Raw genomic sequence first — 12,666 nt, 5'->3', positions numbered from 1 at the left:
ATATTATAATAGTAACTTTAAAGGAATTTTTGATATTGTTTTTATAATATGTAAATACCAAATTATAATACAACTGTAGAGTTTCACAATAAATTATTATTAATTATAACTTAACTAAAATATATAAACCTTTTCAATAACGTAATAAATTTGGACTATGTATACTATATACTTTCTTCATAAATTTAATAATTGTTCCTATTATTTGGCAAGATTTTATTAATACATTACACTTAGCCAATATATAAATAAAATAAATAATAATAAAATTACAGGATAAATTAAAAATATTTAAAAGTATTAACGTATATAATAAATTACAACTTTCGTTATATATATACATATATTGATTTAAAAATTATAATTAATTGTTTGGAATGCTCGTTATGTGATAAAGCTATATTGCCATATGCATTATTATTGGCCTAATAGTGTTGAGTAAAGCAGATCTTTGTAGTCTATTTAAGTACTCTTTTGTAGTTTCTAAAGACAAAAAAGAGAAAGATATAAAATATACTATAATTATACGGGCGTTAATAATGTACCATAGTAATAATTATTTTCGCTACAATTTGATTTGCTTTAGTAATTATTTGGCCTATTCGGTAGAGGTGGTGCATTGCTGCTACGATTAGGTATAGGAGGTGGCCCACGCCTAGCAGGTAACGGCGGCGGTGGACCCATTGGTGCTCCATTCGGTACTGTTACAGCTCGACGTGGACTTTCTATATTATTAGCATTGTCTGTACACATTGCCGGTGGAAAAGGTGGCGGTGGATGCCTTGGAGCCGGCATATCATCTTGTATTTCTTCATAAATATTGCTTGTTAAATCATAGTTATCTCCCAAATCTGCAGATGCTTGTTTAGACTGATGTAAAGGCGTTGAAACTGGTGTTACATTTTTACTTTGCGTTTGTCGTGGTGGCGTAGGTGGTACAGAGCCTCCACCTCCTGAACCGGATCCAACCGGCGACCCTTTACCAGATGATGAATGTAACGGCGACTGTTGTTCAGTAGGCGTTTGAGATTTAGATGAAGGTGTGTTTTCTCCACTATTAGCCAATGCACTTATAGCTGCTGGACGCTGTGGCGCTACTTGTATAGGCTGAAGTGGTTGCTGCATTGGTTGTGGTGGCATAGGGGGCTTAGCAGGTTTCTGTAACATTTCCGGCACCACACTAATAACACCAACATGTGGTAAATGTCGTGGTGAATTTTTCGGTGACATAGGCATAGGTGGTCGGGCCGGTGCGGGACGTGCTGGTGGCTGCTTTGGTCTTTGCGGTATTTCAGGTGTAACGTTAATTAATTGTGCTTGTTCCTGGGGATTTGCACACAGTGCAATAGTGTTAGTCGTACATAATTCGATTTCATTATCAACTAAATGCTGCCAATCTTCAGATTTTAATTCAAAATGCAATTCCAAACCGCAGACATTAGTTTGACGTTTAGCAACAGCATTCAGAGCCGATTCACCATCACGGAATGTAACCCACATTGTGTCTTCGACATAACGTACAAGTGTTACTTCACCCATTTTAGATAATTCCTGTATTAAAGTTGACATAACATTTTCATCATAAATTGTGGGTCCGTCTTCATCCGCAGAAGCTTCGATTACATGTACCACGATAGTCGAATCCGGTGGGCCCAAATCTTTTATAACTTCTTCGAAAACCTATTCAAAAATAGCAGACAACAAATTTGTTAAAATTTATCAGTGTTTAACATATATAACAAAAATTTAATTTTTTCTTACTTCACGACGACGTTGCTGTTCAATTTCTACAATTTCAGCATCAATAATTGCAATTACTGGACGATGATCGCTTTGTTTAAGTTCTGAACGACCATAATGTATTAACTTTCCCGGATTCCATTCGGTAGCTATAAAATCAGATTCTGCTAATGCTTTTCGACGTCTCCATAAAACTCTATCTGTCCAAGCTGGTGCACGTTGCTTTTCAGATGTATCATAATCTTCACTAAACAAATCATATTTGTAAGTCGGATCAAAAGATATTTCACCTTCCAGAAAATCACTGAAAACATTGTTTGCTTCTTGCTCTTTTCTTAATTGCTCATTTTCCAAAACTGCTGCCAAATCACCATTGCGAACTGCTTCTTTTAATTCTTCCTTATCCATATCAATTCGATAATTAAAGTCACCACACCAAAACACCCAATCATGTGATTTAAGCGTTCGCCCCATTGGAAAAGCTAATTTTCTAGTTATCTCTGCATAATCAGCATTACGCTCAGCCACCTATTGTACGTTTAGTTAACAGAATACAATATTATGAATCAAATATATGCAAACCTGAGATTGTCCAGCAGCGAAATGTGCACAAACGAAACATATCGATGTACCATGTAACACAAAACGTATAGCGCAAGCACCTTTGTTACCAGTTGCTCCGCCTAAGCCCGTCTTAACACAATCGATAGCTACATCACGTATATGTGGTGCATGCTCTGGACGTACATATATATAGAGACACACACCTACGAGTTGTTGATAAGTCAGCAATACATAATCGTTATCTCGAGATATAGTTTTCTGCAATTCCTCAGCCCATAATTTTGCATTATCTGTACTTGCTGCAACAATATTTGAAGCATTAAGATCAACAATTTCCTGAAAACCTATAGCATAAATATCCACGGGATGACCAGCATTCTCGGATGGATTATTGACATCAACCAAAGCTTTTGAGCGTGCCAGTGCATGCGAATCCAACAGCCAATCTGATAAAGAATCCTTAAAAACAATACTACGGAAATGCTTCCCGCCATTTACGTTGTAAGTGCCTACTGCAATTCGAGCTGTTTTCGGTTTTATGTACTCAGTATATCGTTTACACATTTCACGTAATACTGTCGTAGGTGCATGTAACATATTTGAAGGCAATAGTATTCGAGCACGATCCGCTAACTCTGAACTTAATGTTGAGCCCACTAGCAAAATGTCAATTGCTTCCTGCAAATTCAAATAAAATTTTTATTTAGAAAAACAATTATGGCGCGATAATTACCTGTTTTGAGTTGTCCAATAAATTGTTTTGTATAGTCCGCGCAGCTGAACGTGCGCCATCCATTAGTTTTGAACCACCCTGGATCGCACCCGTACCCGCATATATTTTACTTACTTCATTACCATTATTTATCCACATTTGCCGAAATATTTCCTCAAAACGAGAAAAATTCTGTTTCTTCTCACCCAGTTTCAAAGCTATTATTTGTTGATTTAATGTATCCAAACCTAAATACGTTTGCACACAGTTTGTGCGGTCTAAGCAATCCAAGCAGTTTGTTCGTATAACACCAAATTGCTCACGTACCACTTCATCGTTACATGCGTAGAAAATGCCGTAATTAACACCGGATGCATTTAAACGTTCCTTTAGTTTGGATAAAGCAGAAAAATTACCACCTCTGCATTCCTGATGGTAGTCGAATATAATGTGTGGTACATCTTTATGTGCCGACATACCATGATGACGCTGAAACTCATTGCTAAGCATAGCTTCTCCTTCTTTGCTGCCAATAAGTGAAGTGCCTAATAAATTTATAATAGTTTGGTAACCGTAGCGTTGTTTCATCATAGACATATGACGATCAAAAGCAGCGGCAGAAGCCTCAAATCCGCGCGATAACTTAACTTTATGGGAACCCACTTGAACTCCAGGCTGTTCCCAAAAGAGCGGTACTGAACCACGAGTTTGTACGTAACTAGTAACCTCATTATCAACATAAATTACTTGCTCCGTTTCCACAAAATTTGCTACATGTCCTTCATCATTAGTGCCTGAAAATGAAATATATATGTAAGTATATAAATTTTAATATAGTAAATAAGATTAGAAGTTTTTACCTCTTACATTAAACCGTGTACCAGCACGTTCACAACTTAAACGTGATATAATTGCTGCTCTTGCTTGCTTTGCACCGATATATACTGTTCGAACTTCAACCGAACCACACATAGTTTTTATCAACCAAGCCTGACAATCTATGCCGTAACGCAACATATGTATATGCATCATACGATTCCAGAAAAAACGATTATCCGTTTCATCAGTTTGATAACGACGCTGAGCACATAATGTAATGTCAAATTTACTAATACTTATTGAACTAGTATTTGTGTGAGCAAAATAAAATGTTCCCGAGTTAAGTAGTTTTCGAACTTCCGAAATTTTATCCTCATTAGGTGCTGCATTCTGCAATGATACGAATTGGGTTTGTGTGATGCGAAAAATTTCTACATCACCAATTTTTCCCATCGACACACAACCAGTGACCAGCACTAGAAAGAGCACAGTACTTTCGCCAGCATTCAATTGAAGAACTCCCAAGCAACCATAAGCATCACATACTTTAGAATACTGTTTACGTATAACTTCGGTTTCTTGTGACGTTAACAAAGCCACAGCATGTGACTCAAAGAGTATGCTATCATTTTTATTCCGATGTTCCAGTAATACGCTATGCGGTGAAGGCGCAATGGATTTCTCCAAAACACGTATTACTTTCGACATAGCCATATTGATAATTAATTATTAATAAAACTAGGAATGTTTTATTAAAGACTTTTCCCCTTTTTACATTAAACGGAAGTGGGTTTCTAATTTTCTTACTAGATCATCTGAAAAATATTAAAAAAAAATTAAAAGTGGCGCTTTGAAACATATTTTAGTTAAATAATAATTGATTTTCTTGATAAAATATTTATTTACAATTAAATAGTTTAAAACTAATAAAACCGTTAGATTATATTCGAAATAATCTTAATTGCTTTATAATCGATATATGATAATCGATATATGTATACAAACTATTTTGAGAAAGCCAGTAATTATAAAATAATGGTTAACTATTTTTCACGACTTAAGTTTTCGGAAAATCATAAAAAAATTTAAATAATATTTATTGAATATAGAAAATAAAAAATTAACAAAATAAATAAAATTTTGAAATGTAATCTAAGCTATTCAATACAGTATATGTTCCCATCTATTAGTAATCAATTATAATCAATCAATCAATAATCAATTATCAATTCTTATAAAATTTTACAAATTTGGAAAAATTCTTTAAAATAAATTAATTATTAATTAACTTAAGTATGTAATCACTGTATTATTACACTTGTGTCCTTGTTTCTTCAAAGATTTTTTTTAATATTAAAAATGTTTCTACAAAACTTTTGTGCTCCTTAAACAGCACTTTTATGCTTCAATTCTCAAGTTATAATACAGTCTATATTTTTATTTATTTTCTTTTTCATCACATGACGAACTTATATATTTGCTTTTTAAAGAACATGAAAACAAGTAGCACTAATGCAAATTCAAAAACTATGTACTGAAAGCAACAACTACTGAAATTGCAATAGTGTGGCATTGCATACTATAACTATTTTTTACTACGACCAAAATTCATTTAAATGGATAGTGCGAAAGAACACATTATCCAATGAAAGTGAATTAAGGATAATATATTCACTTTTATTGGATTACGTACTCTTACGCACTATCCACTTAAATGAATTAAGCAAAATTGAAGTTTTAAAAAATGCTACTTGATTCATAACATAACTATTTGTCTAAAAGGTATAACAATATAAAACTAAACACACTTTGTAATAAGACACTTTTAATGTCCAATTTAAATATTAAGTAGGTTAGAAAAGGTTAATCTGAGTGGTAATACTTAGATCTATTGATCCCTAATGATATTAGACTCAACAAGACTGTTATATAGATTCGAGGTAAGCATTGTATAAGATGTCGATTATTTTTGCGAATCTAAGAAGTAATAAAAGCTTTATTCCTATGAAGTTCTTCCACTTCCAAATTGTCCCCAAGCATTTTAAGAGTGTACATGGCAACACGGCACTATAATAAGAAATATTTCGAAATCTTCTTTATACCCATAGCTCTACATATCCTGAATTCATCGTAATTGGTAAATCCTGTATTGTATGATTGCACTGTTATTAGACTTTTGCCTTTGAGTAAAGTCTTGTGAGATCTATGAAAGGTCTGCAACCTTTATTAAGTTAAATAAATGATGTTCAAACATTTTTAAAATTTTTTCTATAGAGGCTATTTCATTTTTTAACTTCTGAATTTAAAAATTTAGCAAATATCTTTTTTGTTTAATTTGTTTGGGAATAGTTCACAAAATTTTAAAATCCTTTTTTTATTTTATGGTTTTCATTTAAAACTTACACAAACAAAAAATACAGTTCTAAACACTTTTAAGTCTCGAAATCAAAAATAATACTTAGAACTTCAAAATGTGTACAGTAATTTTATTAATGATGGATATTCGGTTCGCAATTATTTGATAGTTAATAATTTTCTGTAGATATTAAGGTTAAATTTATATTAATTTTTTTTTATTAATTGGACTCCCAGTGATAACTTGGTAACATGCAATACTCGCCACAAATATAAGTACTTTTGCCATTGCAATTTTTTGCAAAGGTTATTTATTGACTAAATGTTGAACTGGAAATGTAATGAACTCAACACTTTTTTACAAAGTAAATACATTTCCCCGAAACAACAAAAAAGATTAGATTAAAATTGTACATAAAGGTCTATATGTTATTAAAAAGTCAACCAAAGGTATATGATTAAAATAGTACTTAATTCATAGATTAGAATAGGTGCATATAATTACTATATCCAATTCGTTACCTTTTGACCTAGTGACAATATTCCGCATTTATATTTCCCCTAATGACAAATAATTTTATTACTCACAAGCGTATTCAACCGCCCGTTTTTAAGAAAAATCTTTCCAGTGCTGGATTTTAATCAAAGAAGAAGTCTTTCCTGTCTGGAACTATATATATCAAAAACGATTACTACTCGTGGCAATACAGGCACATCTGTGGCAGAAGTAGTTCATGCATTTAAAAACCAAATTTGAAGCAATGAATTCGATTATCTTTGCCAAAATAAAAATTTGGAGAGATGGTAGAACCAATTATTGTTTCTTCACGTAACTTAGTTGAAATCTTATATCAGCTGATACAAACAATGACCAATTACATTGCACTTCTGTTTATGAGAACCGTTTGGGGATCGGATGGAACTTGTGTTGTTTGTGTTTTTATATAGTTTTGCGCTGTGTGTTCTATCATAATTAATGACTTTTTCTGCATTCTGCCCTATACATTTTCTATGTTCGCTACGTCTACTACAACAAATTCAACCTTAATGCTCCAACTGAATAAAATCAACATCTCAGAACAAAAAAAATGTTGTTCAGCTAAAAAGAAGAATGCAATGAATACTCAGAAACTAGTAAAGCACTACAATTTCCAAAACAGCAAGTCATCTATATTCCATTCGTTCCTGAAGATCGTTTTTCTTGATTAAAAGAACTTCAAGTAATTTGGAGGTTCAACGAGTACTGAGGCATTCAAATGACCACAAGAAGCAAAGGACCACTATTTGTGATTGTGTGTATGTCTATTATAAAATGAATAAAATCCAAGAATTTTTAAACATCTATTTTTTTTCCTCTAAATGTTTTCATGCTTTGGCAGGGCCAGCCTTTCTTAAGCTCAAAATATGCAATGACCTAGAACGTGTTTTTTTGGGGGTATCAATTTTTGTTCTCATTATGTGTTATAAGTGTTTTTTTATATTAAAAAGTTAAAAATGTGTGATCTGTGTTTTTTAATTAAATAATTTTAGATGATTCTCTTATCGTTGTAAGTGTTGTTTATTTTATGTATTTTCATTCCTGATTATTTCTACCTAACATGCTAAGTACAAACAATTGAGAATAGCTAACAAATATATGAATTTACTAATAAGTTTATGCTTGAATCTAAAAACAGCTGTCAAGTCTTGTCAGTAAAAAAAGTGAAGCGAATAAAATGAACACGAAAAGAAATTGAACAAAGAAGTGGTTTTTTAATAAGGCAGCTAAGATCTCCCTTATGGTGTATCGTTCAATATTAATATTTAAATGAAATACAACTCTGAGGTCTATGGTGGGAATTTGATTGCACATTTGTGGATTCTACAGTTACGTTTAAAATTTACAGTAAATTAGCACACAAATTAGTTATATGACTGTGAAAGATTTTGATTTTCTACTATACATATAAAAACATCAAATAATTAATATACTTAAAAACAAAAAAAAAATACAATTGTTTAACTTTTGTGTGAAAAAACTTTAGATCACAGCGAAACACGTTTTTAAATTACAATAAAGCAAATTTCTGAACTTTTTAACCTTCAAAAGCTACAACAGACAGAGCGGGATTGAAACTTTTCGCACTATAGAACCGTTTACCAATTACACTAATAGTGTAGTCACTTCCAATAAAAGCTTTGTTAAGGAAACTTAAACCAAAGACTACCGCAATAATTTTATAATTTCTAAAGCCATTTGCAAAGCAAACACGGTAGAGATTTCTTCGCGAAGTAACGAAATAATATTAAAATGGAAAGAAGTAATAGTTCTGAAACCGAAGATGAAACAGTTCATTTAATTGAACCAAGGGAATCAAGGAGTCAGGAGGAATTTAATAAAGATGTTATGAATTTTTTCATACACTCATTGTGTCCGCTAAACGTAATAGAAGATAAATACTTTGCTAAACTTTTTCCCGGTGAAAGATATACAATAATGAACAAGAAGGAATTAGAGGACAGCATAATTAACAATCATTATGAACAAATGAGAGGTATGCGTTACACTTTTAATGATGCTGAATGTGTTTGCCTTATGATTAACATTCGCGAAGAATTTGACTGTCTTAGAATTGGTGTGACTATGCACTGGATTTCCGATGATTTGCGCAGGCGATCAAAAGCTGTGACAATTCGCAAAATTCAAGTAAACGCGCCGTATTATAGGCCTATACCTAGAGACTTAGAAGTTGTAATGAGGGACTTTCAATTCAATTATGATGTTGTAGACGGCGCCGTAGGAAACTATAACAACCCATTTATATCATCTTTTAAGAAATTTGGTGTAGTATTGGACAGTATTATCATGAACAATGCAACTGCGAATGGAAATGAAGTAAATTATACTCGTATTAAAGTTTGTGCAGATTTGATGTGCGTCGCTCAGACGCTTACTTTATGCGCTATAAATGAAGCCAATGCATTTTTACATACATCGACTCATATAATGGTAGGTCTACATTACAGTTTACTGAAGAAATGTAATATTCTTTGGGGTCGACATTCAGACCATAATTTGAAAATGATAAAAGACATATTAGGTTTTGAAATTCTCAGAGTCCATGCTGGAGATTGGAACAATTTATACAAGTCTTTACAAGTAATATATAAAATAAGACCTAAAATAACGGAACTTCAGAAAACATTAAATCTCGATATTTTGATAAATGAACGAGAATTTAAATATTTATACGAATATTTGAAATGTATGGAACCTTATACAGAGGCACTTGATATTTTGCAAGGAAAGGAAAACACATTTTTTGGTATTGTGTTACCTTGCTTACTTACGTTGAGAAAAAAATTCAAAAGAATACATAGAAAAGGTTTAGCATATTGCAAACCTCTATTGGAAACTTATATTCAGAGCTTCGATTACCGGTTTAATAATATTTTTAGATATAACCATGATGATGGCATTAATGCATCACTTGCTGCTTTATCATATCCACGTTTTAAAGATAACTGGTTACATTTGGTCAGCGCTGCAGAACGTGCTATTATTTTAAAGCATTTTAAAAATGCTATTACCAACGAGTTGAGTGAAATTCAATATAATAGATCTCCAATGGTCGAAAGTTTCTTTACATATGACAGCGATTCAGACTCAGATAGACCATCGCGACCAAGAGCAAATGCTGTACATAACCGTTTAAAAAAAGCAGATCTAATAATGCAAATGTATTTTAATGAAGAGTCTAATGATATTACGCTTCTTAATAAATACCCACAAATAAAGAAAATTTTTTTGAAATATAACGCTCCTCTGCCTTCTGTTGAAGGAGTTAGAAACCTGAATATGAATAATTTGTGGTCGGAAAATATTGAGTTAGTAGAAGCGCGTTCAATTTTAAAGTACAATCTGGTTCAGAGTGAACAATAAAATCAACTATTTAATTAATACAATTTTACAATAATACAATTTGGAGTTTTAATTTTTTCTTTTAAACGATGAGCTTTTGGATTTTTTATATTTTTTTTTTTTTGTGTAAAAAGTACATCACATATGTTTGTTTGTAAATTTTTAATGCTTTTTCTTGAATTGCAATTCTTTGATTTTCGTTATCAGTGCTCTGTATCGGAATTTATTTTACGGCTTTAACACTTGCTTTATCCTTTCGTGAACTTGAAATACATTACTGAACATAATCACACAATCCGCCCCCATTTTTACAAAACAAAGTGTATAGATTTTTCACATGAATTTTCTTTGTAAATACTTTGAATTTTTATATTTTCATTCTTGTTAAGAGTTTCGTAGTTTTTCTAATAGCTATAGATATGATTATTTTTGATTTGTAACAAAAACTATTTTATTAAATTGGTTTATACCTTAAATATGAGATATTATTAATAAAAAAATTCCAAGCTTTATATGAAACTGCAAAAATTTTCACTGTGGGAAAAATGAATTTGATTATTGACAGCACAACATTTTTTTTAACTTAAGAGCAGTGTTGGTAAACATTTCAATCACGAACTTCTTATTTAGTTTGATTGAATGTACAATTGTATATTGGCCAGACAGAGCTTCACATGGTAAAAATCTTTATTTATTCTTTATATGAACTAAAATCTTTTACAAAAAATTAAATTTCATATGACGTAAAGCAATAAACACATTATTATATATAGTTTAAATTCATACACATAGGAACCGAATTTCAAATATAACTATAAGAGTGTTAAATATGTATTGTTGGTTGTGTAGCTCAAGGGTGTTACAAACACAAGTAAAATACAAACTGAGAGTGTAACAGAAATAAAGTGCCAAATTGCGCTATTTACACGCCATTTCATGGAACAGGTTTTTGTAAAGCCTGGTGAGAACACCAGTGCCGCACAAGTAAACCATACAAAAATTTAAATTCAAACTAAAACAGCTGATTCACACATCAACAAGTTTGTGTAACATGTTTAAATTCCGAAAATTTCAAGATGTCATGTTCTCTCAGATGTTCTCATTTACTCGGAAATTTACTGGGGAACGCATTTGTGTATACACAGTGTTACTCAAAGTTACTACGAGTAGCTCGTGGAACAGACCTAATTTGTATAAAAGAATAATTCAACAATCGTTAAAGTCTGAAGTGCTATTATTATTTCTTTGCGCTTTTATCGATATAAAACGACTATTTTCAAGTATTTTTTATAAAAAATGCAAAAGAATAATAGAGCAATACATTTTGAATACACTATAAAAAAAGAAAAGAATTAATAGTACATTCACACTTTCCATTTAGACACTTGTTTATTTATATTAATGAATGAACGTTAACATTAGGTCTGTTCCACGAGCTACTCATAGTAAAACATGAGTAAAACAGAAGTAAAATTTACACAAAATGCCTTTTCGGTGGCTCGCAAGTACGGCAAAAAATGCATGTTGGCCTATGTTGGCCACGCGAGTCATTGGCATCACTGTTGCAATCTGTCAAATGTTTTATTTTGACAAACAGCAAATCTTGTATATGTGCATATAAATCAAATATATTTTTATAAAAATATTATAAAATTAAAATGAACAAGGAATTAAAAGGAATGGTAAGAATATTGAAAATTTAAAAATAAAACACTAAGATAAGTAAATTTTTGTAGGTACTGTCGATGTTGGGAGAAGGAAGCAACGTTTTGCAGAGGCCGAGGGATGCAAGTTGTTTCACGGATTTTTTAAATGTTATGAATGCCGCAACAACCTCCTCTGAAGATTCTCTTCCTTTCGTGTCAAGTAGCACTCTAGAAAACACTTTGTTTCCTTTGTGGTCCATAGTTTGGGTGTATTTCTATAAAAAATTTTTTAGAAAAACTTCAAAAATTATGTTTGTTTATTAATTTTACGTATGTAAACTACAAATTAAAAGAAATAAAATAAATGTTACTTGGTAATAACTAACATAATAAAAAATTCAATGTGCTTAATACTTACGATTTCTCCATTCTTATTATTTCTTCGTTACTTTTCAAGATTTTTCAAATTTTTGAATTCTGTTTGAATTTTTATTTCCTCAATTTTTGACATTTGATTGCACTATTCGTTGGAATTTTCAATGAAGGTTCACAATAGTTCGCTTATTGCGTTGGTAACATTTTTTTTTTACTGACCGATGTGGTTGGCCAGCATAACTATGCTGGCCGAGGTAGAGAAAATATTGTTGTTGTTTTGCATACATTGCGGCCAGTACAGGCCTGCATAGGCCAACAACTTGCTGTTTTTTGCCGTACTTGCGAGCCACCGAATACGCCTAAAAATACTTCAAAATTTGCTGGTGGAACGCGCTTATGTATACACAGTGTTTACTCAAAGTTACTATGAGTAGCTCGTGGAACAGACCTATTATATGGTAATGAGCTCATTTATGCAGCTGAACTTCTATAAACTTTTATAAACATCACTTATAAAGGTGCATCCACACCAAAGCGAACGAATGCGTTTATAT

At 31.9% G+C, this 12,666-nt stretch overlaps 2 protein-coding genes across 5 annotated transcripts in view; both read right to left on the bottom strand.

Moving 5' to 3' along the window:
• Positions 1–12,666, bottom strand: part of LOC119678922 (nuclear pore complex protein DDB_G0274915-like) — an 88,281-nt gene that overhangs the window by 9,486 nt on the left and 66,129 nt on the right. The gene's annotated exons all lie outside the window — the stretch shown is intronic.
• Positions 323–10,620, bottom strand: LOC119678923 (synaptojanin-1-like). Its single transcript, XM_038091022.1, has 7 exons — positions 10,562–10,620; positions 3,877–4,650; positions 3,038–3,810; positions 2,323–2,982; positions 1,762–2,268; positions 546–1,680; positions 323–483 (listed from the first exon to the last, which is right to left on the bottom strand). Exons 2-6 carry the CDS (start codon positions 4,547–4,549, stop codon positions 583–585), a joined length of 3,711 nt encoding a protein of 1,236 aa, XP_037946950.1. The 5' UTR covers positions 4,550–4,650; positions 10,562–10,620; the 3' UTR covers positions 323–483; positions 546–582.

The sequence above is a fragment of the Teleopsis dalmanni genome, chromosome 2 (assembly GCF_002237135.1).
Source record: "Teleopsis dalmanni isolate 2A chromosome 2, ASM223713v2, whole genome shotgun sequence".
Taxonomy (NCBI): domain Eukaryota; kingdom Metazoa; phylum Arthropoda; class Insecta; order Diptera; family Diopsidae; genus Teleopsis; species Teleopsis dalmanni.
Note: the sequence above shows the minus strand (reverse complement) of the source record. Positions and strands in the feature narration are given on the sequence as shown.